At 40.0% G+C, this 27953-nt stretch overlaps 1 protein-coding gene across 2 annotated transcripts in view; it reads right to left on the bottom strand.

The window, feature by feature from the left end:
• Window positions 1-27953, bottom strand: part of FRMPD3 (FERM and PDZ domain containing 3) — a 58050-nt gene that overhangs the window by 15429 nt on the left and 14668 nt on the right. For both annotated transcript variants that reach the window (XM_049767553.1, XM_049767554.1), the window contains exons 7-8: window positions 27705-27884; window positions 7838-7982 (exon numbers count right to left, since the gene is read on the bottom strand). In XM_049767553.1, coding sequence (XP_049623510.1) covers window positions 7838-7982; window positions 27705-27884 — 325 coding nt within the window. The remainder of the gene's footprint in view (window positions 1-7837; window positions 7983-27704; window positions 27885-27953) is intronic.

The following is a 27953-nucleotide window of genomic DNA, read 5'->3' on the forward strand; positions in this document are numbered from 1 at the left end:
GAAGAAGAAGAAGAAGAAGAAGAAGAAGAAGAAGAAGAAGAAGAAGGAAGAAGAAGAAGAAGAAGAAGAAGAAGAAGAAGAAGAAGAAGAAGAAGAAGAAGAAGAAGAAGAAGAAGAACTGGAGGGTCTTCTTTATGGCAAGACAAACCCCGTAAACATGCCAAACTTCTGCAAAAAGATGGCACAAAATCCCATGACAATCATTTCTCTCAACACTGGCAGATGAAAAGCACCAATTAAGAGTGGCATAATGGATCAGAAAATTATGTCCAATTTTTTTTGCTGCGTGCAGGAAACACATTTAAATAGTCACAGCAAACACAAACTCAAAGTTAAAGGTTGGAAGACTATACTTCAAGCAAACAACTCCATTTTAAAGACTGGAATGGCCATACTTCATCAGACTACATAAACACCAGGCTTACAAAGGTTATATAACAGAGAACATAATTTCTTAATAAATCAAGGGATATTTATATCAGGAAGAAATAACACTCCTAAACATATATGAACCCAATGAGGGGCCAGAGAAATACTTAAAATAACTGCTAATAGACTTGAAGAAAAACCTCAATAACAACACAAGAGTAATGGTAGACTTCAAGGATACTCCATTGCTTCTTGATAGATCGACAAGGCTAAAACAAATTTAGATATACTGGCAAGGGGGAAAAGGCATTCATTTTATTAATATTTTTTATCATATACTGCCAATGCCTTCAGGCCTGGAGGATAAGTCTACTGTAAAAAAATGGAAGAGCATGGCTGAGTAGATATGTATAGGGCTACTCATTGCCCAAAAGCTTCTCATTCTTATCCAATGCACATGGGACATTCTCCAAGATAGACAATATGCGGTGGCCATAAAACATACCTCCATAAAATCAAGAAGATAGAACTTGTATCAAATATCTTTTTACATCATGGCACAATCAATATAGAAGTAAATGGAGAAATAATTTTAACACCTGTAAATTCAACTGCTCACTATTGCACTATTGGGTCAAAGTTGGTCAGAGAGGAAATCAAAAGATTCCTGGAAACAAATGAGAATGAAAACACAAATTATCAGAATTTGTAGGACACAGCAAAAAAATATTAAGAGGAACAGTTATAGCTTTGCAAGCATTCGTCAGGAAGGAAGAAAGGGCCTACATAATTTAAGAGCACAGCTTAATAAATTGGAAAATTATGAAAAATGAGTAGAAAGCAGATAAGAGAAAGGAAATAATAAAATTTAGAGCAGAAATTAATGAACTGGACACTCTAAAAAATCCAAAAGATCAATGTAAGAAAGAGTTGGTACTTTGAAAAATTAAACAAGATTGATAAACTATTAGCAAGACACAAAGAAAAAGAGAAAGAAAATAAAAAGTCAAATCAGAAATGGAAAGGAAGATGCAAATTTCTACAGATACTACAGAAATTCGAAGGGCAATAAGAGATTACTTTAAAAATCTTTATGCCATAAAAAGAGATAACCTGGAAGAAATAGATAAATTATTGAACCCTATAACCTCCTAATGTTGAAGCAAGATGATCTGGAATACCTGAACAGACCTATCACTATTGAGGAAATTGAAATGGTAATCAAAATACTTCCCAAAAATAAAAGCCCAGGCCAGGATGGATTCACTAGTGAATTCTTTCAAGTCTTTAAATCGGACCTAATGCCCAAATCTTTACAGATTTCTTCTAGAAAATATAAGAAACAGAAACACTCCCAAAAAGTTTCTCTGAAGACAACATCACCCTCATACCAAGAGCAGACAGAGACACCACCAAAAAAGAGAACCACAGGCTGATATCCTTGAATAACACAGATTCAAAGATCCACAACAAAATGCAAGCAAATATTTTCCAACAACTCATCAAGAAAACAATACACTACAAAGTAAGACTCATTACAGAGATGCAAGGATGGTTTAACATACTCAAGTTTATCAATATCAATAGAAGAAAATAGAAAAAAGCATATGATCATAGCAATAGATGCAGATAAAGCATTTTGCAAGGTCTAGCACCTATTCATCATTAAAATTTCAACAAGATGGGAATTGAAGAAACTTTTCTCACTATAGTGAAATTCATTCACCACAAACCCATGGCAAACAGTATATTCAATGGGGGAAAAACTATGTCTTTCTTCTAAGATCTGGCACAAGACAAGCTTGCACACATTTCCCACTTCCCACATAGGGCAGCAAGTACTTGTCAGAACAATTAGGCAAGAAAAAGATCTCAAGTTCGGGGCCGGGCGGTGTCGCTGGAGGTAAGGTGCCTGCCTTACCTGCGTTAGCCTAGGAGACAGACCGCGGTTTGATCCCCCGGCGTCCCATATGGTCCCCCACGCCAGGAGCGACTTCTGAGCGCATAGCCAGGAGTAACCCCTGAGCGTTACCGGGTGTGGCCCAAAAACCAAAAAAAAAAAAAAAAAAAAAAAGATCTCAAGTTCATGCAGATAGGAAAAAGAAAAGAAGCTCTTACTGTTTGCATATGATATGGTACTATATTTAGAAAATCTTAAAGTCTCTACAAAAAAGTTTTTAGCATAATATATTTGTAAAGTATCAAGCTACAAAATTAATATAACAAAACTCCATAGCTTTTCTATATACAAATAATGAATGGGAAGAAAGAGATATTTAAAAAAATCCTTTTCACAATTGTGCCTTAACAAATCAAGTACCTTGGAATCAGTTTAAAATGAAAGACCTATCCAAAGAAAACTAAAAAACACTGCTTCAAGAAATAAAAGTGTACAAAAGGAAATAGAAACAGGTACATGAATTGGAAGAATGAACATAATTCAAGTGACAATATGGGGCCAGAGTGCAAAAAGTGTGTGTAGGGCATTTGCTTTGGATGTGGTCGACCTGGATTCAATCCCTGGCATTCCATATGGTTTCCTGAGCCCACCACGAGTGCTTCTTGAGCTCAGAGCCAGGAGTAACCCCTGAGCACTGCTGGGTGTGGCCCTAAACAAAAATAATTCCCAAAGCAGTGCACACATTTAATGCAATTCCTATAAGGATACTCATGACATTTTTTCCCAAAGAAATAGATCAAACACTCCTGATATTCATATGAAACAATAATCCTCCATGAATAGATAAAGCAACCCTTGGGAAAAAGAAGACGGGAGGCATCACTTTCTTGAATCTCAAAATATACTATAAGGCACTACTTATAAAAAGAGTATGGTATTGGGATAAAGACTGCCTCTCATATCAATGAAATAGACTGGAGTGTTTTGAGACCGACCCTCAAGTATGACCAATAAATCTCTGATATAGGGAAATACAAAGTAGAGCAAGGAAAGCCTCTTCAACAAGTTATGTTGGGAAAAATTGTCAACTGCATGTGAAAAAGGGAACTCAGACCTCACTGTAATGCAGCACACAAAAGTGAGATAAAAAAGAATTAAACAACTTGATATCAGATCTGAAAACACATGATATATAGAGGAACACACAGGCAGATTACTCCATGATACTGAAGCTAAAGGCATCTCCAATCACCACTGGCCAAACAAATGGAAACAAAGATAAACAAATGGGACTGCACTTAACTAAGATGCTTCTGTACCTCTTAGTAAACACTGACTAATATTTGAAGACCACCCACAATTTGGGAGAGACTTTTCATCCAATATCATCTGACAAAGGGTTAATATCCAAGATATACAAGGCACTGCTGGAGCTTAAAAGAAGATCTGACTACATTCAAAAATGGGGAGAAGAAATGAACAGGCATTTATTCAAAGAAAGATGTCCAAAAGACACATAATACAATGCAAAACATGATTCATCATTAGGGAAATGCAAATCAAAACAACAGTCAGATATCATCTCACACCACAGAGACTGGTACATATCACAGAGAATAAGAATGACCAGTGCTGAAAGGAAGGTGGGAGAGAAGGTCTCTCATTGACTACTGGTGGAAATGCCCAGTGTTTTGGAAAAAATATGGACATTTTTCAGAAAACTAGGAAAGTAGATTCCATATGACCCAGACATACCACTCCTTAGATTAAAACTTAGGATCCCAAAATACATAATGTGGATGAGCTCTTTGTATTCCTATTTTCATTGCAGCAGTATTCATAATAGCCCAAGTCTGAAACAACCCAAGTGTCCAAGAACAGATGAGTTGCTAAAGAAATGGTGGTACCTCTATACAATGGAATACTATGCAGCTGTTTGTTAAAAGGAAATCATGAAATTAATTATAGATATGGAGAGTATTATGATGATTGAAATGAGTCAGGGGGAGAGTAATAGACATAGAATAATAATACTTATTTGTAGTATATAAAAATAATATGGAGACCGGAGTGGTGGCACTAGAGGTAAGGCATCTGCCTTGCAAGTGCTAGCCTAGGACAGATCGCGGTTCGATCCCCCAGCATACCATATGGTCCACCCAAGCCAGGAGCGATTTCTGAGCACAGAGCCAGGAGTAAACCCTGAGCGTCAATGGGTGTGGCTCAAAAACAAAAACAAAAAAATAATATGGTAATAATATCCGAAGACAATAGAGACGAGGGCCAGGAAGACCAATCCAGGGTAGGAAGCTTGCCACATATCTCAGAGGAGTGCAGCTAGGGTAGAGTAGGGACCACTATGGCAATGATAGTTGGAAATGATTAATCTGGAGAAGAACTGGGTGCTTAATGGAAATAGGCATGATACCTTTTTAGTAACAATATTCTAAACATAATATGTAAATCAGAAAGTAGAAAGGAAGATAGATAAAAAGAGAGCATGGACAGAGAGAGAGAGAGAAAAACATCTGCCCCAGAGGCAGGCAGATGTGGGGCTTAACTTCAAACACTGGTGGCAGGAAATGTGTACTGCCATATTGTCATATTGTATGACTGAAAATCATGTGCAACTTTGTATCTATGGAAAAAACTCAATTGTATCTTGAATAACCTTGTAACCATATTATTTAAATAAATAGAGCAATTTAAAATATAGTATGGTAGTAATACCCAGAGGCAACAAAGATCAGGGCCAGGAAGACTAGTACCTGTTAGGAAGCTTGCCAAAAATAGTGGTGGAGTGCAGAGAAGGGACCACCATGACAATCATACTTGGTAATGGTCACTGGGCAAGAATTAAGAGCTGAAAGGTGATACCATGATTGGTATAATGCCTCTTTAGTATCAATATTTCAAAGCACAGTGTCTTAAAGATAAACAAAAGGAATGAAGAGAAAAGGAATGAAGAAAGAAGTAGACAAAGGGGCTGGAGTGGTGGCGCAAGTGGTAAGATGTCTGCCTTCCCTGTGCTAGCCTAGGACAGACTTCGGTTCGATCCCCTGGTGTCCTATATGGTCCCCCAAGCCAGGGGCGATTTCTTCTTTTTTTTTTCTTTCTTTTTTAATTTCTTTTTTCTTTTTTTTTTGTTACCAGGGGCGATTTCTGAGCACATAGCTAGGAGTAACCTCTGAGCGTCACCGTGTGTGGCCCCAAAAAACAAAACAAAACAAAGAAATAGACAAAGAAGAAGCAGAAACAAAGACAAAGAAGAGGAAAAAGAAGTCTAAAACAAAGATGAATACAAAGAAGAAAGAAAAATGAAGAGGAGAAGGAGAGGAAGAAGGAAAAGGAGGAGAAGGAAAAGAAGGGAAGAGGAGGTGGTAGCGGAAGAGGAGGAAGAGGAGGAGAGAAGAAAAAAGAATGTTCATTGCATAATTGAAACCCAATTATGAACAACTTTGTATCTGCAAAAAGAAACCCAATTGTATCATGAACAGCCTTGTAACCATGATATTTAAATAAAGTAATTACAATAATAAAATTAAATACATATCCAAATTACCAACAGTGACCCAGAGCAACAAGCAGAGGGGTTGGTCTACAGAGTTGAGATTACTGGGTTGAGATCATGGTGGCTATGAGGGAATCCTTGGGACACTGGTGAAAGAAAGTGGTTCTCTGTTAGAGATGAGGCATGGGACAATTTATGCATGAACCCAGAACCACAATCACCCATACCCTTGAAGTGTGGACATCAGAGTTGTTTTCCTGATTCCTATGTTGACAGAGAGGCCTGTGCGAGAGGCAGCATGAGATCCAAATGATGCTGCTGGCCAAAAAGGCCTCTCAAGAATCAAGGAAGGCTCTGAATTCAGGCTCAGCACTATTAGAAGTCCCTTTACCAGACTGTCTCAGACTCTCTAGAAGATGTACATTTGGAGAGATTTGCCTTTGGATATCCAACAGGATTGCAATATTCCATGCATGCAGTGAGACTGGTGTGATACAGGAGGTCTGTGTTCCTAGTGGCGACACTGAGCCTACAGCATACCTATACCTATAGCCTACCTATAATGTGATGTAAGAAAGCATTTGGAAGGCAATTAGGGTAGGAATGTAGAGCTGTCCACAGGTTCTTCTGTGAGCAAACTGCCCCCAATCACTTTCTCTTCTGCATCTAGTCGTTGGCTTGGCTCCAGGCCGTCTCTGATCTTCCTATGTTCTTTTCTCTTCCCTAGCTTGCTCAGCAAGATGTAGTATTTATTAGGGTATGATGACAGTGAGAGGGAGCACAGGTGTCATTGGGAATATTAGTGCCACCAGCTTTACCATCATGTGGCCATTAATTAGTTTTCTGATACATATGGTGTTTCACTTGGAAGCTTGATTTGGGAGGCTCTTGTATATCTGGATTCTTCCGAAACAGTCAACTCCTTTGCTTCTTCATGTGGAACACTGTTCCTATGTCTTCCCATGTCTTGAGGCCACCTATACTTCCTCAAATCTGTGTTTTATAGACAATCTCCTAATTTCCATGGATGCTAAATTGCGACTTAACTATGAGGAAGAGGTAAATGAGGAGAAAGGGTGTGGGGGGTACAGCACCTTCTGGGGCTAAATTGTCTACCAGGAGCCCATTTTTACTTTCTAAATCAGAGTTTCCCAGTCTTGTTTGGTCTACTTCCTCCACCATTTTTTTTGTTTTGGTGAGGTCAAGCCTTGTGGAAATCTGAATGTGTAGTTAGGGGTTGCTCCCAGAGGTAATCTGTAGACCATAGAGTGCCAGGAATTGAATCAAAAATTGCTCATATTTTTGTAGCATCTCTCTGCCCCCACTCTTTGTCTAGTGCTCTACCTATCTCTGTAGCTCATAAATCTACCTTCCTAAAGTGAATAAAAAAGCACTGATATGTATGTAGTGCACCTCTCTTTCATGGGAAAGTACCTTTCTCCTACTGTTTGGAGCAGCTGTTTATGGACTTGGTGAATTTCCCCCATGCCCTTTGTGCACTCACAAGAAACCTGAGGGCTGACTGCACAGCGTTACCTAATGGGGAAGCCAGTTCTTAGTTATCATTCCCTCCTATCTTTGAGTCTTTTTCTGGACTCCTGAACTCCAGTCTTTCCTGGCCATTATCCCCTGCTCTCTAAATCAGGCAGCTCAGGCTTTTGTTTCTAATCAACAAAATAAAGGGTTTCATTTTCATTTTCAACTCTCCACTTCAGCTAAATCCCTAACCCATGCAGCTCTCCTAGGTGCCTTTTTCCTACAGCTTATGTGAGAGCCAATGCAGTCCTTTCATAGGTCCTGTTTGTGACTTGCTTGTTACTTTTCTCTAATATTTGTTCAGTGATTTAATCACAATGTACTGTTTTATGTATCCTTGTTGGAATAGGCCCAACTGAAGGTCAGCTATCTCTTCCACTGGCATGTGCCAGGCAGGACATAGTGGTCCACCAGCATCAATCACTGGCAGAATAGGGTAAACATTAAGGCAGCAAAGCTATTTATATATTTCCAGGGTCTAAATTGTCTCCAGCACACCAAAAACCGAGGCTGAGCCCTACCTGCCTTGATCATTGGAGGCGGAAGAGGCTGGTTAGATGGCCTAGAGAAGACCATCTTCCTGGAATCCAGTAGTAGACGGCAGTACCCCGCAATCAGGCAGGCAAAGTTGGTTGCTTCAGGCCACTCCATCAACAGCACCAGAGACTAGAGGAGATGAAAAATATGAGAACACAGGAAGGAGAGAAGCAACGACATTTCCAGGAAGATGAGAGTAGAGGTAAAAGATGATGTGCATAGTAATGGAAGCCATAATTTTTGAACTCCAAGTTGATGCATATTGTATGACAAATAATTTCTTTTGATTTGGGGATTTATTTATAGTAAATTATTATCAAAAAGAAATCAACTTTAATTTTTTCACTCATTTTTACAATGATTTTTTTTTAAAAAAAAGTCTTTATTTAAGCATTATGATTACAAACATGTTTGTAGTTGGGTTTCAGTCATAAAAACAATGAACCACTTTTCTTAAAAAAAAAAGAAAATTTACATACCAACACCTGACTGCTATGTGGTCGCATTTGTGCTTTGAAAGCAGAATGAACCTTGTTAGATTGAGTGAGGACCATACTAGATGGAAAATTTCTTGAGTGCATAAACCATATCTTGCTCTTCTTTATAACCTCTATCCCCACCGCACAATATGCAGACCAGCTCCCAGGATATGGACATGACACAAAATCAAGTCCTCACTGACTTCATGGCTTATGTTCTTCTGCTCTGTAGACTTGTTTAAACTGCCATGCTCTTTCCTCTTTCCTGTTTCCTAAAGCATTCTTGATGTGTCAACTGGTGCTCCTTAGAAGAGTTCACTGCTGAGATACATGTGTGAAACACTGGGTTAAACAAAACCTCACATGAATTGAACTCAGTATTGGGATATTTTTGATGGGTAGGGTACATGCCTATTATGCATTCAACCTGGGTCTCTCCCCAGCACCACACTGTCCCCCGAGAATCACTGGATGCAGCCCTGGGGATCCTAAAGCACTGCTGGCGTGATCCAATAGTTTCTGGAACTACTGGACCTTGAGCATCACCACATACTTGGGACCTTGCTTTGAACTGCTACGTCTGTCTGGCTGAGAATTATCTGTGAGGCGTCTGGACTTTCTGAGCACATTATAATTCTCACAGGGCCAGAATAATTCTCATAGGGCCATACAATATTTTATTGTATGTTTGTATGGTTCAATCCCAGAAATAAATGGTCCCTAATCACCATAGGTAACAACCCCCAAGCAATACCTCCTGAGAAATATATTCAAAAACAGTCCTGAAGTACCCCTGAATGTGCCTCCCCCTAAAAAAATAGGCTAAATAGAATGATCAGATATTTTAGTCTACTAATATGTACACTGCAGAACTTCCAGAGGGGGGCTCTAGTATTCCAACGATTCAAGCTTATTTGAACAAGAAATCTACTTTCATAGATTATCTCAAGGTGCTTGTCTTCATTTTTATTGAGGGAGGGGTTGGGCCCTATATGGTTCAGAGGTTATTTTAACTATGTATTTACTAATGACCACTGTTGCTGCTTGGGTGACAACATGTGATGTGGAGGATTGAAATGATATCAATCATATCCAAGTCCTTAATCCCTGTACTTTCTACCTTGCTCTGGCAAACGTTTTCTTTAAAGGTTAACAGTAAATATTGTAGACTTTGTGGATTATACAGGCTCTGTTTTAACAACCCTGCAATTGTAATATAAAGATAACCATAAATAAGCCATTATTTGAACAAATGGTTATGAATGTATAACAATAGCCATAGATAAGCAATTAATTGAACAAATGGTTGTGAATATCCTTATAAAACTTTATTTAAAGAAGCACATAGAGTAGATAGTTTGGGTTTATGGAAAGTAGTTTGTTGCCTGATCTAAAAGTAAAGTTTATTTTCAGTGAAATATAATTGATTGTGTCCATTTTTATACCTCTTAGCGTGTTTCCCTGGCCAACAGTAAACATCTCCTTTGGAAAATGTTCCCTTGGCTTTTGTTTCTGTGAGGTGACATTGTGTTCTGATTCTATAACTTCTAACAATCTCCATCTCTCTATTCTTTTTATATAACCTCTCATCTTGATCCATGTCTTAGGTTCATTCTTCAACACTCAGTTTTTACACTGTCTTCAAATTGCTCTTCTGCATTAGGCATTCTAAATTCACCATCTCCACCCAAATTTCCTTTTGAATGTTTTCTACTGAGAACTTACAATGTGTTTTGTCTATATTACAGAACTTTATGCTAGATAAAATCCTATTGATGAATTCTTTAATTATACTGCATGTCTTCACATGTTATATAGGTGCCCTACAGTCAATGAGTTTAAGAGATGTGGTTTTAATGAATTTCGTATAGTATCATCAGGAACTAAAGGAACTATCTGCACTGGAATAGCAAGCACATACTCTGGTGAGATAAGGAAGATATCTCTTTGGAATCATTAGCACACTGACCTTGGTGCTGCAGTATGTCAATGAAGCTTAGTAAAGTGTGAGCTATCAGTGGCACACATTGTCAATATATTAATGAAAAAGGCAAAAGGCTTTTATCTCAAGTTAAAGGATATTTCTCAGTTAAAACAGAATGCCTTACTTTTTGCATAACAGCATAGGGAAAAGAAAATTGGAATGGATGGGGAATAGTGAGCAACATCATTTTACATCACTTCCTGCTACCAAAGGCAGAAAGCTGCACATAGCTTTGGGTGTGGGTAGGTCTTACTACCATTCCTGTGAGTACTTAAGACTTGCTAGGTTTGTCTCAGGAGGATTCACATACCAGACCTGCTGCTAGTGCTCAATTTCAAGACCTCACCAATTTCCTCCAAGCTCAGCATTTCTTGAGTAATCACAAGTAATGACAAGGGTCCTGAGATACTGAGCCCCGTTAGCCTTCAGGTGCTGTCACTTCTGGCCTTTTATCTTGGCTGTGGAACATATAAATTATGGAATTTTCCCTATGATAGAAAAATATACTGACTGAACTCTGCTGGATCTCAGATGCCAGCACCCTATCTGCCTCTCTTCTGTGCTGTCCTGCATTTTCAGCCTGATTTCATCCTGTGTGTGGCTCATCAGGGACTGCCTGCCTTCCTGTGAGCCCTCCATGGAGGTGACTCGGCACACCCATAAAGGGAGGAGCCAGAGGAGCACGGCCACTCTGCTCCCCTTCGCGACCATGCACATCATGTAGCCAATGAATATAACCACAACACATAGAAAAACCCACAATACAAGTGTGACAATGGGGAAACAACACAGGCCTGCGCCAGACATAGAGAATGAAGATGGCAACTCTGATGACTTGAACATGACCAACCAACTAGTCAGTCTCTCAGATAAAGAGTTTAGAATTGCAATATGGAAGATGTTCGAAGAACTCAAACAAAGTATAGAAGAGAACACTAATAAGAATCAAGAGAATATGAAGATAGACATGAGAAAACTCCAAACTGAAATTTCAGGTAAAAAAACAGGTCTGAAAAACTCAGTAGATGAATTGAAGAAAAACATGGTTGAGCTTTCCCATGGGTTAACAGCAGTGGAGGATAGAATTAGTACACTGGAAGATGAGATGAATAACAACTCCATACAGCAGAAGAAATTGGAAAAAAGCCTCAAAGCAAATGATCAAGCAATGGAAAAATTACTCAAAGAATGGGAACAGATGAAAATAGAAGTCTATGATAAGCTCAACAGAAACAACTTAAGAATCATTGGAGTCCCAGAGACTCAGGAAGAAAATCTCCAGGAAGAATCAACAGTCAAGAACATCATTTAAGAGAAACTACCAGAGCTAATGAATACATGTGATCAAATCCTGCATGCCCGAAGAGTACCAACTAAAAGAGACCCTAGAAAAAACACCCCAAGACACATCCTAGTCACAATGACGAATCCCATAGATAGAGACAGAATTCTGAAAGCAGCAAGATTGAAAAGAGAAATTACATTCAAGGGAACATCCTTGAGATTTACTGCAGACCTGTCACCAGAAACACTCAAAGCCAGAAGGCAGTGGTGGGACATAGTGACAAAACTCAATGAAATAAATGCTTTGCCTAGAATACTACACCCAGCAAAACTCACTTTCAGGTTTGAAGGAACAATACATGGTTTCACAGACAAACAACAGCTCAGAAACTTTATAGACTCAAAACCATTCTTAAAATAAAAACTGAATGGCATACTTTAAGACAAGGCTTACCAACAGACACACCAAACTTCTATATAAAGATGGCACTAACTCCCAGGACAATTCTTTCTCTCAATGTCAATGGACTAAATGCACCAGTTAAGAGACACAGAGTGGCTAAATGGATCAAAAAACTCAATCCAACCTTCTGCTGCCTACAAGAAAAGCACCTGAACAGTCAGAACAAACATAAAGTCAAAATAAAAGGCTGGAGGAAAATCATCCAAGCAAACAACACCCATAAAAAAGCAGGAGTGGCCATACTAATATCAGATGATGCAAACTTTATACTTAGGAAAGTTGTAAGGGACAAAGATGGACATTTTGTATTAATCAAGGGATACGTACAGCAGGAAGAAATCACTCTCCTAAACATATATGCACCAAATGAGGGGCCAGCAAAATATTTAATACAACTGTTGACAAATCTGAAAAATAATATCAATAACAACACAATAATTGTGGGAGACCTCAACACGGCATTGTCAATACTAGACAGGTCAACCAGACTGAAACCAAACAAGAATATACTAGACTTGAACAGAGAAATGGAAGAAAGAGGCCTAGTAGATATATACAGGACACTCCACCCCCAGAAGCCCGGATACACATTCTTCTCTAATGTACATGGGACATTCTCCAGGATGGACTACATGCTAGCACATAAAACATACCTCCATAATATCAAGAGGATAGAAATTTTGCAGGCTGCCTTTGCTGACCACAAAGCCCTGAAATTATATGTGAACTACAAAGGGACACAGAAGAAAAACTTTAACACCTGGTAGTTAAACAGCCTCATACTGAATAACCAGTGGGTCCGAGATGAAATCAAAGAGGAAATCAAAACCTTCCTGAAAAAAATGAAAATGGAGACACAAACAATCAGAACCTATAGGACACAGCAAAAGGAGTACTGAGAGGAAAATTTATAGCTTTGCAAGCACACATCAGGAAAGAAGAAGGGGCATACCTGAATAGCTTAATGACGCAGCTCATAGAATTATAAAGTGCTCAACAAAAGGACCCAAAAATAGGGAGGGAGAAGGAAATAACAAAGCTGAGAGCAGAAATCAATGAAGTGGAAACCTGAAAAACAATCCAAAAGATCAACGAAAGCAGAAGTTGGTTCTTTGAAAAAATAAACAAGATTGATAGACCACTGGGAAAACTAACACAGAAAGAGAGAGAAACTTGATAACTCGTATTAGGAATGAAAAAGGAGAGATCACTACTGATATGACAGAGATTCAAAGGGTAATCAGAAACTACTTTGAGAAACTCTATGCCACTAAAAATGAAAGCCTGGAAGAAATGGATAAATTCTTGGACTCTTATAATCTTCCATGGTTGAATGAAGAGGATGTAGCATATCTAAACAAACCCATCACTATTGAGGAAATTAAGACAGTAATCAAATGTCTGCCCCAAAACAAAAGCCCAGGCCCAGATGGATTTACTAATGAATTCTTTCAAATCTTTCAAGAGGAACTACTACCAATCCTGGCAAGATTCTTCCATGAAATAGAAAAAACAGGAAAACTTCCAAATAGCTTTTATGAAGCCAACATCACCTTGATACCTAACCAGACAGAGATGCTACGAAAAAAGAAAATGACAGACCAATATCGCTGATGAATTCAGATGCAAATATCCTCAACAAAATCCTGGCAAATAGGATTCAATGCCTCATTAAGAAGATCATCCACTACGATCAAGTAGGTTTCATCCCAGGAATGCAAGGCTGGTTTAATATCCCTAAATCTATCAACATAATACACATCATCAACAACAAGAAAAATAAAAATCACATGATCATATCAATAGACGCAGAGAAAGCAATTGACAAGGTCCAACACCCATTCTTGATCAAAACTCTCAGCAAGATGGGAATGGAAGGAACCTTTCTCAATATAGTTAAGGCCATCTACCGCAAGCCAGAGGCAAATATTGTCCTCAATGGAGAACAAATGAAAGCCTTTCCTCTAAATTCTGGCTCAAGACAAGGCTGTCCTCTCTCACCACTCCTATTCAACATAAAACTGGAAGTACTCGCTATAGCAATTAGGCAGAAAAAGATATCAAGGGAATCCAGATAGAAAAGGAAAAAGTCAAGCTCTCATTGTTTGCAGATGACATGATACTCTACTTAGAAAACCCTAAAGTCTCTATGGAAAAGCGTCTAGAAACAATAGACTCATATAGCAAGGTGGCAGGCTACAAAATTAACACACAAAAATCAATGGCCTTTCTATACACCAATAGTAATAAGGAAGAAATGGACATTAAGAAAACAACCCTATTGACAATAGTGCCACACAAACTCAAATATCTTGGAATCAACTTGACTAAAAATGTGAAGGACCTATACAAAGAAAACTATAAAACTCTGCTCCAAGAAATAAGAGAGGACACGTGGAAATGGAAGCACATACCCTGCTCATGGATTGGCAGGATTAACATCATTAAAATGGCAATACTCCCCAAAGCATTGTACAGATTTAATGCGATCTCTCTAAAGATACCCATGACATTCTTCAAAGAAGTGGATCAGGCACTTTTGAAATTTACTTGGAACAATAAACACCCTTGAATATCTAAAGCAATCATTGGGAAAAAGAATATGGGAGGAATTACTTTCCCCAACTTTAAACTGTACTACAAAGCAATAGTTATCAAAACAGCATGGTATTGGAATAAGGACAGGACCTCAGATCAGTGGAATAGGCTTGACTACTCAGAGAATGTTCCCCAGACATACAATCACCTAATTTTTTATAAAGGATGAAGAAATCCTAAATGGAGCAAAGAAAGCCTCTTCAACAAGTGGTGTTGGCACAACTGGCTAGCCACTTGCAAAAAATTGAACTTAGACCCCCAGCTATCATCATGTATGAAGGTTAAATCCAAATGGATTAAAGACCTCAATATCAGACCCGAAACCATAAGATATATAGAACAACACGTAGGTAAAACACTCCAGGACATTGAGACTACAGGCATCTTCAAGGAGGAAACTGCACTCTCCAAGCAAGTGAAAGCAGACATTAACAGATGGGAATATATTAAACTGAGAAGGTTCTGCACCTCAAAAGAAATAGCGCCCAGGATACAAGAGCCCCCCACTAAGTGGGAAAAACTATTTACCTAATACCCATCAGATAAGGGGCTAATCTCCAAAATATACAAGGCACTGACAGAACTTTACAAGAAAAAAAACATCTAATCCCATCCAAAAATGGGGAGAAGAAATGGACAGACACTTTGACAAAGAACAATTACATGTGGCCAAAAGACACATGGAAAAATGCTCCACATCACTAATCATCAGGGAGTTGCAAATCAAAACAACTATGAGGTACCACCTCACACCACAGAGATTGGCACACATCACAAAGAATGAGAACAAGCAGTGTTGGCGGGGATGTGGAGAGAAAGGAACTCTTATCCACTGCTGGTGGGAATGCCGTCTAGTTCAACCTTTATGGAAAGCAATATGGAGACTCCTCCAAAAACTGGAAATCGAGCTCCCATACGACCCAGCTATACCATTCCTAGGAATATATCTTAGGAATACAAAAATACAATACAAAAATCCCTTCCTTACACCTATATTCATTGCAGCACTATTTAGCATAGCAAGACTCTGGAAATAGCCAAGATACCCTTCAACAGATGAATGGCTAAAGAAACAGTGGTACATATACACAATGGAATATTATGCAGCTGTCAGGTGAGATGAAGTCATGAAATTTTCCTATACATGGATGTACATGGAATCTATTATGCTGAGTGAAATAAGTCAGAGAGAGAGAGAAAGACGCAGAATGGTCTCAACTCATCTATGGGTTTTAAGAAAAGTGAAAGATATTTTTGCAATAATAATTTTCAGGCCCAAAAGAGAAAAAAGCTGGAAGTTACAGCTCACCTCGTGAAGCTCACTGCAAACAGGGATGAGTTTAATTAGAGAAATAACTACATTTTGAACTATCCTAACAATGAGGATGTACGAGGGAAATAGGAAGCCTGTCTAGAGTACAGGCGGGGGTTGGGTGGGGAGGAGGGAGATTTGGGACTTTGGTGATGGGAATGTTGCACTGGTGATGGGTGGTGTTCTTTACATGACTAAAACCCAAATACAATCATGTATGTAATAAAGTTGGTTAAATAAAAAAAAAGAAAAAATATACTAACCTCAGACCCTCCCAGAACCTTCTTTTTGGCTTCCCTAACACCAGTGTTTATCCATTTTGCTCTATTTCATCTCTATGTTGCTGCCTGAAGATCTTTTCTAAAACACGACTCACCTTGTCAATAAATATTTTCAATAGCTCATCTCCTAAAACCCAAATAACTTTCCCAGAATGTCACTCTTTTTCTTAGGATCTCTCAAGTTGTACTCTGGGAGCTCCACTGGAAACTGAACCTTCAATGCAAGAACCCAATAGTAGGATGTTGCTCATGCTCTACAGAGCTGAGGCTATCCAGACCACTTTGGTGGTGCTGAGGACTTACAAGGCCAAATATGGCAGTGCTTGTGAGCTTCCATGGATGCATCCAATGATGCCTGGCGGATCATGTGGTGTTGGGAATCAAAGTGTAACAGTCATATGCCTAGCATGTGCCCTAATGGCTATACAATCTCTCAGTCCTGCCAGACAATCTTTAAGGACCTGGACCCACCTACAACTCCAATTACATCTTCCACTGACTCTCTCTGTGCCCCTCCCATCACTTCCTCTCACCTTATGCTTCATTAATGATTTGTTTACAAATTTCCAGAGATATTGTTATCTTAAATCTTCCCACTTTATGCTATGCTGTTTCCCCTGGCTGACATGATTCTGGCCACCTAGCTAACTGCCCACATGCTGGCTAGATGGTTCATACATAAGGCAGCCCACCTATTCATCTCTGAACAGGACCAGAAAAATTCCTGCCTGCATGGATTTCATCATATATCATACAATGAAAATGGATTTTTGTTTGCATGGGGTAAAGGTTGTACCAATCCCATCCATGCTCATGATTTATTCCTTGGTCTGTGCTTAGGGATCACTCCTGAAGGGGCTCATAGAACCAGATGCAGTGGGTGAGCTACATACAAGGCAAGTTCCTTAACTCCTAAACTATCCCTCCTACCCAAATGTAACACAAATCAAATAACCCCAATGATGAAATAAGGTGTAAAAAACATGATGAGATGACAGTGCAGAAAGCTATGTCTGTCTGAACAGGACATACGCACACCACTATTTATTGCAGCATAGGGTACAACAGCTAATATATGGAATCCACTTAGATGTTCAACAACAAATGAGATTTTTAACATGTGTTATATAAACATAATGGAATACTATGAAGCTAAAAGTAATGATAAAATCATGCAACTAGCTGTAACATGGATGGGACGAGATTATATCATGTTAAGTGGAGTAATCTAAAAGAACAATCTCAGAATAATCTCACTTATCTCTGGTACACGGAATAACTGGATGAGAGAATGCAAGGTATTAAAGGGAAAATGTGAAGTGGGAGTAATAACGAGTATAGGAAGGGAAAAAGACAGAGAGAATCAAACTTTGAGGGTGGAAGCAAGAAGAACCAGACAAGAAGTAATGGGGACAGATATAAAGGGTATTGGTGAAATCAATGAATGGTAAAGCTATATATCCAAGCCACAAAGTCAACTGAAAGCAAATGATACAAACCACACAAGCAAACTCAAAAATGTGCCTGTGAAGGAGGCATACTGGGGGGTGAAAGTGGGTGGTAGGGAATCTGGGACTATGTTGGAGGGAAGTTGCCACTGGCGGTAGGGCTAGTGCTAGAACACAGCATGTCTAAAACTCAAGCATGAATAGCTTTGCTAACCATGGCATTTTAATAAAAATTAAAAAAAAGAAAGTTATGTCTCTCTGGCATGTCTAGGATCAGTCTCAGGAGCTGGTAAGAGAAACTCCAAAGAAGTGTCAATGGACAACAAGTGTAATAAAGAGTTATTTCAATACAGTATAGGCTGAATGGCTGGCTGACTGAGAGACTGATGGACAAGTTGGCCACAGGACAGGCAGTATGACAAACAGGCGGGTAGATTGACTGGTTGATTAACTGCTGTGCCTACTTGGCTGGTCAGCTGGCTAATGGTGGGTTGGTGTGTGAGTGACTAATGGGCTGAGGGACTTAACTGTCTCACTTCTCTTCAGTGTCCCCTCTCATTTCTTCCTCCAAAAACAGCCTTATGCTAAATGTTATATACATGTATTTATCCATAGGGTATTTTTGGTGCACAATGAGCAGTGCACAAGGCTTATTACTGGTGCTGTATTCAGGATCACTCCTGGTGGGGTTCAGGGCATAATATGTGGTAGCAGGAATCAATCCTAGATTGATTGTTTGCCAGGAAACAAGTAAGTCTTCCCTGCTATACTATCTCTCTAAGCCAATAGGGTTTTTTTAAAAGGATATCAGATAATGCGTAGTTTTATAATCTAATCATTTCCAATGTAATTAATGACAATAAATAAGCTATGTCATAATCTAGGAAAGAATAAAGATAGACTGATGTCAGGAATCAAACTGGCACAAAGGCAAAATCATGGGCAGAGAGGTACAAGTGTAACCCAGCTGGCTTAGCATGGAACTCTAGGAAGAGGCCTCTCCTCTGCATTTCCACCCGGCCAGCTGGGCCCCAGTGTGAGGCAAATTCAGGCTGGAAAAGGAACACAGATGTGCTTTTATGCCAGCGGGCATAAAAATTAAATCAGTGGCAGTCAAGCAAAGAGTTTAGATTTTTTTTTAAAGAAATCTTCAATAACATTTTATTTTAAATAGGATTTCATGCCTTTGACGTCTAATCTAATGCTGATCCCAATGAAAGCCCTAAAGCCATTAAATGACACACCATGAGAAGAGGAGAAACACACTGGATCCTGAAAGATTGTTTTAAGAAGCCATCTTTGTTATTTTTATAAACAAATAAAATAAAAATAAAATATAAAAATCACCATGATTACAAACATGTTTGTAATATTTCCACCACTAATGCCCCCCAACTCCCTTCTTTCCACCCCCTGCCTGTATTCGATATAGGCATTCTATTTCTCTCACTCACTGCCATTGTCATGATTGTTGTCAGTGTAGTTATTTCTCTAACTGAACTCATCCCTCTTTGTTATAAGCTTCATCATGTGCCGGTCCTTCCAGCCTTCATCTATATTGTCTTTGTGTATTATTACAATAATGTCTTTTATTTTCCTAAAACCCATAAACTCTATTCTGTGTCTCTCTCCATCTGACTTATTTCACTCTGACTTATTTCACATCTGACTATTTCACTCAGCATAATAGTTTCCATGTCCATCCATGTGTAGAAAAATTTCATTACTTCATTTTTCCTTCTGGCTACATAGTATTCCATTGTGTAGATGTACCACAGTTTCTTTAGCCACTCATTTGTTGTCGGGCATCTGAGTTATTTACAGATTCTGACAACTATTATGACAATGTCAATGAATGAGAGAAGTAAAATGCCTGTCTCGAATACAGGTGGGGGGGTAGATGAGGGACATTGGTAATGGGAATGCTGCACTGGTGAAGGGGGATGTTCTTTTTATGACTGAAACCCAACTACAATCATGTTTGTAATCATGATCCTTCAATAAAGATATTATTTAAAAAAAGATTAAAAAGAAAAAAGCAAACATATACTGGGATTAGAAAGCTAGCACAGTAGGCAAGACACTTGTTCTGCATGTGGCCCACACAGATTCTATCCCCTATACCTCATAGGTTCCCCCAGCACAGTCAGAAGTGATATCTGAACACAGAGCCAGGAGCTAGCCAGAAGCACAGCAGTACTCCCCCGCCCCAAATTCCTTTCCTATATAATCCAGATTTACCCTCTCCTTGCACCACCCTCACCTCACCACATTCTAGTTTAATGAATCTGCCAAGGGAACAGAGATTGCTCAACAGGAGATCCAGATTCAATTCTGTCACTGTATAAACCTCTGAGCACTTCAGGGTATGACTCTTTGTAGCCCCAGAGCCCCACTAGGTATGACCCAAAATTAAATAAATAAATAATCTGGTAAGTTGTTTTTGAATTTCCACACATGATTTTCTACTCCCCTTCCATGACTGCCATATACAGTCAGAGTTGAAAACTATTACTCTGAATAATTTTAGCTTTGGAGCTAGAAGTGTGGTTCAACTGGCAGAGTACATACCTTCCATGTACAAGACCCTGGTTTGATCCTTGGTACGATTTGTCCCATACCCCTCCCCTCACTGCTGGGTGTAGCATGGTGATCCCAAAGTACCACCAGAAGTCCCCCTGCCACGCATTTTCAGAAATGGTTCCTCCAGGGAACAGAGACATAGTACAGTGGATAGGGCACTTGTCTTAAAAGAGACAACACAGCTTGATTCCCAACAGTCCATATGTACCCCCGAGCACTGTGCTCTGTGCAGAACCTGGTGTTATTCCTGAGTACAATTTTGGGTATGTTCATGAAACAAAAAGCAAACAAAACTTGAGGCAGAAATGACTTAAAGTTTTGTCTCACCAAACCCTTCCAGAAAAGTCTTAGAAAACAGTGGCATATCTAGAGGGAAATGGACTTGACGGCTAACTTCCAGGCTCCTCGTTAAAGAAATGTGATCATTTATCAGTGTGACCATTAAAGAACTCATTCTCTGAAATCCTCATCTGTGATGCTTTACCTGGATCCTACTATGGGTGCTCTCAATTTAGCCTTGTTATATCGAACACTGACATCTGACCTTTCACATGATAGATATGAAACTACTGAGCCCAAAGAAACCAACAGTACTAGTAATAGGACTGTTTGCTCTGGCTCGGTGGAGACTTTGCAAGATCCTGTGCTTGCAAATTGTTCCCATTGTGTGCATTTGGGGGAGAGGCACTGCTTAGTAACTAGAGATACTGCTGATGCTGACAAAAAGTGCCACCAGGGAGCTTCCTGAATCCCTGAGCCAGAAATATTCTCCTCCTCCTCTGTAACTTCATACATTCACATGTGCTTGCTACCTACCACTCCTATGGTCCCTCCTTCAGCATGCTTGCTATTGGCTGTTTTGATTTGGTGGAGGGATTGGGCAATACCTGGTTCTGCTGAAGATTTAACTCCCGGATCTGTGCTCAGGGTTCACTGCTGGTAATGTTCAGGTTCGCCACGTGCAATGGCAAGCACCTTATCCACTGTACTCTATCTCTGGATTGACAGTATGCTTCTTGAGGGCAAAGAGCACATGTGCTTATTTCTTTTTCTCTCTCTTTATTCCCCACACTATTTTGCATGCTTTCTGACAATGGGCAGGAATTCATACTAAAGAACTGTCAAACAGAAACGTGGTTCTGGGCTGAAGTGATATTACTTCAGGTAGGGTGCTTCCATTGTATGTAGCTGATTTTAGTTCAAACCCCCACACCACATATAGTTCCACTGAGCACTGCCAGGAGTGTTCCCTGAGTGCAGAGCCAGGAGGAAACCCAGAACAAAGCTAGTGTGGCTCAAAAATCAAAACAAAAAAACAAACATAAAAATACCATACCAAAAAGCAAAATCAGAAATGCATTTATTTTCTGTAAAAAGCTTCCTATTTCTCTTTCATCAATATATAATCCCTCCTGCTTCTGCTGATTTATCTGTGAAAGAATAAAATGCTTCATTCCACTATCAGTGGTTCGAGTCCCGGCATCTGATATGGTCCCCCGAGTTTGCCAGGAGCGATTTCTGGGTGTAGAGCCAGGGGTAACCCGTGAGCACTGCTGAGTGTGACCCCAAAAACCAAAAATAACCCACAAAATCTTAGCAAACTGAATCCATCAACACATCAAAAAGACCATACACCATGGCCAATTGGGTTTCATCCCAGGGATTCAAGGATGGTTCAATATATGCAAATCTATCAACATCATATACCATATCAGTAAAAGGAAGGATTAAAACCATATGATCAAATTGATCTATGCAGAGAAAAAATTGACAAAATCTAATATCCATTCATGATGCAAACCCTCAGCAAAATAGTGGAAGGAACCTTCCCCAAGAAGGCTCGATGCTCAGAAATCGCTCCTAGCAGGCCTAAGGGACCATATGGGATGCTGGAATTCAAACCACTGTTCGTCCTGGGTCTGCTGCATGCAAGGCAAACACCCGATCACTGGGCTATCTCTCCGGCCCACAAATAGAGAAATTGTAAAAAAAATTGATAGAAAACCTAAAAAAATACCACTGTTCCCCCCCCCCCAAAAAAAGAAAAACAAATAAAAATGCTACCTATTTAATCTCTAGAGCACCAAAGAGCAGGCATCTCTCATTCTGGAATTTCTCTTGCTTTATGCAAGTTGGTTAGGTTCAGATAGACTAATGAAATCATATCTGTAATGTATGTGGGTAAGAGTTTCTTTGTTGTAGCAGTCTCATATAGTATTAGTTTCCTGCTGCAACTTCAATGAACCACATTCTGAATAGTATAAATAATACATGCCTATTTTCACCTAGATCTGGAGCTCAGAAATCTGACAGGAATTCACTGGGCTACATGTGGGTCAGCATATGTACTTTACTAGGTTCTTGAGCTTATCTATACCCATGGCCCCTTCCTCCACCATTAAAGTCATCAAGGTCAGCTCAGTCCTTCACTATATATCACACAGACATTCTCTCTTGCTTTCCTTTTCTACTTAATAAGAACCTTTGATTGTCCTAGACTCACCTCCAAAATCCAAGCTAAGTCATCCTATTTTACTTCATCATCTCATTTTTCATGGTTTTGGGCCACACTGCTTAAGAGTAGTTCCTGACTTGTGCTTAGTATCACTGCTAGCATTGCTCCAGGGCCACATTATGGTAACAGGGATTAGAATTGGAGTGGCCACATGCAAGGCAAGTGTCTTATATATACGTACATACATATATATGTATATACATATGTTTATATATACTCTCTCCCCGACCCTACCCTCTCTATTTTAAATTCAGTTGGTTAGCAATCCTAATACCATCTGCAACCTTAATTCCATCCTACAATATAATAGAGTATATCTATGGATTCTGGGGAATAGAAAATAAAATCTTTTTAGGAGGTTATTATTCTACCTACCCTATGCTTTGTAAAGAGAAAAAAATCTTTCTACAACACAGAAAATATTCTAATGTAAGGAGAATATTTTCACATACTGTATTTTTTGGAAGCTCAGGGCTTTCTCCTGATTCTACACTCCAGGATCACTTCTGGAAGGCTTTGGGAACCATATGGGGTGCTGGAGATTGAACCACTTATATGTCCATACAAGGCGAGCACCTTATCTACTGTACTCTCACACAACAAAACTGCATGTTATAATCAGAGCTGCTTACCACTAATGGCTGTATCATCAGTTACTGTTTCTCTCTCAGTGAAATGCAGCCTTCTTTAGCCCTCTCTGTTCATCAACATGCATCCCCCTTGCTCCCCTAAAGTCATGTCTCACCTCTCCACCCACCCAAGAGTTGGACCTACTACTTGCTGCACATGTAATATCATTCTTCATTTCAGATGGGAATACGGGGAGTAGACTAGAAGAGTCAGGTAGAATAGGACCTGGACATGTGGATAAGAAGAATATGCCACTTGTGAATATATTCACTTACACTAACTTGTTCTTTTAATTTCAGGTTTCACTCTTTCTCATATTTTTGGGCAGAAGTGTGTCACCCCCGGTGATATTCAGGAGCTAGTGCTGTGCTCAGGAGTCATTCCTGGGAATCAAATATGGTGCTAGGGATACACAATGGGGCTGGTAAAATGAAAGGCCTTAATGCCTGTACTATCGCTCTGCTTTTCAGATTCACTCTCTTTCTGGGGGTGGGGTGGGTGAGCACACCTGTTAGTACTCAGTACTTCCAACTGGCTCTGTGCGCAAGAATGAATGACTTTCGATGGTATTCAGAAGACATATACAGTGCTGTGAATGAAACCACGGTGAGGCATGTCCAAGGCAAGTGTCTTAAATCCTAATTCCATCTCTAGCCCTCAAATTCAGTTTCTCTTTCACTACTGCCACTGCCCTTCCTGCTCATATCTTAAATTTATCACTTCCCCTCTGTGTGTATCCTCACCTTGCCTCCCTGTCACTACATTAGCCTTGCTCCCATCCCCTTAGCACACAGTTCCAAGTCAGTTTTCATTCTGTTATTTCTCTAAAGAAATTTCAGTGGATTTATACCATGTTTTCATATTGAATATAAATTCCTCACAGTGGTTGTTGAAGCTTTTTACTAGTTTGTTCAGCCCACCCCCAATCTTTCCAATCTCTTTTCTCCTTATTTTCCTTTCCAGTCAGCAACTATGCTTATCAAGCAGCACATATGGTTTGCTTATTTCTGTGCATGCTCTCTGCCTGTGAACACATCCCCCTTCTCTGCTAATACATGCCTATCACTTCAAGATTCAGCATAAAATGTTCATTTGTAGGAAGCCAGGTTTGGGGAACTTATTTCTGTTATTTTTCTCCATGTTTTAGGCCATATTTTTCTTTAAAAATTTACTTCTTATTACCTCTTCTTTATTACTGCTTTTCTTTTTTTAAATAAGGTTTCATTTGTTAATTTCTTACTACCTTGGGCACTGTGAAGAGACTTTTTATATATTTTATTTAAACACCTTAATTACATACATGATTGTGTTTGGGTTTCAGTCATGTAAAGAACACCACCCATCACCAGTGCAACATTCCCATCACCAATGTCCCAAATCCCGCTCCTCCCCACCCAACCCCCACCTGTACTCTAGACAGGCTTTCTATTTCCCTCATACATTTTCATTGCGTTTGGGTTTCAGGCATGTGAAGAACACCACCATCACCAGTGCAACATTCCCATCACCAATGTCCCAAATCTCCCTCCTCCCCACCCAACTCCCACCTGTACTCTAGACAGGCTTTCCATTTCCCTCATACATTCTCATTATTAGGATAGTTCAAAATGTAGTTATTTCTCTAACTAAACTCATACCTGTTTGTGATTAGCTTCATGAGGTGAGCTGTAACTTCCAGCCCTTCTCTCTTTTGTGTCTGAAAATTATTATTGCAAGAATGTCTTTCATTTTTCTTAAAACCCACAGATGAGTGAGACCATTCTGCATTTTGAAGAGACATTTTATATACATTTCTCATGTATCCTGAAGAGTCAACCTTTTTTTTGGGGGGGGGCACCTGGTGACACTCAGGGGTTACTCCTGGCTATGAGCTCAGAAATCGCTCCTGGCTTGGGGGACCATATGGGACACCAGGGGATCGAACCGCGGTCCATCCTAGGCTAGTGCTTCCAAGGCACACATCTTACTGCTCCGGCCCTGAAAGTCAACCTTTTGAGATACACTCTATTTTGCAGTTGAAAAAATCAGGCATCAGAGAAGATAAGTCACTTTTCCAAGTCAGACAACATGTAACTGTAGTGACAGAGCTGGAATCTGAACCTGGTATGTCTGGTTCCAGAACTCAATGCGAGTTTTGACTCTGTGTTTTTCTCATTTTTTTTGCAGTGCTGAGGATTGAACCTAAGACCTCATACATAAATGGCAAGTGTCATATATCTACCTGGTTCCACTTTGATGTCATGTTATTAAGGTAGGCCATAGTCTTTGTGAGTCTAGTCTCCCCAGTAGGTATGTCTAGACCTTCCAGAGCAGAAGTCATACAAGCAATTATGGTTTGATCACTCCTTGACACAATAATAGTACTCCTCACTCAGGTAATGTCATCTGTCCCACTTCTGAAGCTCTGACCCCAGAGCTGTAGTCAAACTTGCCTACAACAGAATCATTTGGAGGAATTAAAAAAGCAAGTAAGTCCTGAGCTCTCTTCCTCTTCGCAAACAATGAAATCACTGAGAGAAGGGCCCAAGCATCTGTATCTTTGGAAAAGTCAGAGAAATTTGATTATGCAGTCAATGTTGTGAGTCCCTTGGAGAACATAAAAGGAGACTTAGTTGTAGAGTTGTCTGTTTTCAGTACTTTTCAAACTCAGGCAAACACATTTCCACCACACAACATGCATCCCCATTTCATTTCTATCTTTTTGGCTTCTTACCTAACAACATCTGAGGAGGGCAGTGGTCATTGTTTGAGGGAGTGGCCACTAGCCAGTTAAACATTAGCTCCATGCAGGTTCCTAAACCAATGAGAACACTATAATACACAGGTGGCCAGATTAACATATTAAATCTTTACAGCTTTCACAGAGACAAAAATAAAGTAAATCATTAGCTCTTTTAGAAAGAGCAAACAATCCACCTCTTAATCTGCTAATGTCTCATCTGGGAAATCCTTCAAGAAAGAAACGTTGTACCTTCTCTGACAGCTTTTAACAGCTGGTGGGCAGCCCTGCCTTCTACCCACACAGGTCACTGAGTATTCAAACAAGAGGGTCATGGCGAGAGCAGCTGACTATTGTGCCAGGTTCACACAGGCATCAACAATTGCTTGCCAATCTGAAGGTGATTTATGGCAAAGACACGAAGGTTCTAGAAGAACTGATTTTGTGAGAAATGAGGTCTAGGCTTTGCCTATTTTCTTTTCTTTTTTTCTTTTGTTTTTTTTTTGGGCCACACCCGTTTGATGCTCAGGGGTTACTCCTGGCTAAGCGCTCAGAAATTGCCCCTGGCTTGGGGGGACCATATGGGACGCCAGGGGATCGAACCGCGGTCCTTCCTTGGCTAGCACTTGAAAGGCAGGCACCTTACCTCTAGCGCCACCTCGCCGGCCCCAGGCTTTGCCTATTTTCCATCTGCCAGGACCACTCGGCTTAGTTCACGTGCATGTATATACCTTCTTCTCCATGATTCAAAGTGTGAGGGTCTATGGCAGCAGGGCTCCTCACCTCTGGTAATTAGGCAGAATCTGAAATGGCCAGAATCTTCAGGGCTGGTCCGTTGACCCTGCTATTCCATATGACTATACTTTCCACGTTTGTGTTGTGAGCAAGAAGATCTGGGAAGTGAAGTGGCTTGGGGTAACTCCACTTTCTCTAGCTCCCCTGTCCTCTGTTGAAGGGTGCTAATTGGGTTAATGAGACACTTCCTAGATTTCCCTACCACTGAGTGGGAGCTGCACTGGCTTAGTGTGTGGACAACATAGTAGGTGGTCAAGGGTTGATAAAAGAAAGAAAGATGAGTGCAAATGGGTCCAGAGCCTGAACTATTTCAGAACCACTGAAACTCACTTAAGATGTTTAACCTCGCTTATTTTTTATTTATAAAATTTTTAATCAGCATGAATTATAAAATTACAAAGATATTTGTGGCTGAGTTTCAGGTGTACAGTGCTTCAATACAACCCCTTCACCAGTGTCCACTACCCTCTACTATTTCCTCTACACAGTTTCCTTCCTGCCCCCAAGCCTGCCTCTGTGGCAGGCATATTTTCCCTGTGTGGCTGTGCTAGTAGGCCCTTCCCTTCCCTTCCTTAGCCACCCACTCCCTCTCTGGTGGCAAGCTTCCTATGAAGAATCAGTTCTCCTGTGCTTTTATTGCCCTTGGGCCTTTGCTATAGCCCTAGTTTTATATCTCACATATGGAAAACTCTCTCATCGATGTTTTCCTGTTTCCCTGGCCTGTCTCTGGAGATAATTAGTTTCTCCAAGCCAGGCTTACCTTGGCATCCATGATGCTGGTTTCCACCCGGGCCACACCCTCATTCTCCCGGAACAGCTGGATCTTGTTGATCTTGCTGAACTCAGAGAGCACAGTGGTCAGGTTGGTTTTGAGGTCAATAACATGGCTGATGCCGTGACGGGGTCCCACGAGGAGAGTGGTGGCTGACTGCTTCTCATCCTGGTGCCCACGCATGGCAGCATACACAGACAGAGGGCAGAGAAAATGGAAGAGAAAATGGACATTAAA

The sequence above is a fragment of the Suncus etruscus genome, chromosome X (genome assembly GCF_024139225.1).
Source record: "Suncus etruscus isolate mSunEtr1 chromosome X, mSunEtr1.pri.cur, whole genome shotgun sequence".
NCBI lineage: Eukaryota > Metazoa > Chordata > Mammalia > Eulipotyphla > Soricidae > Suncus > Suncus etruscus.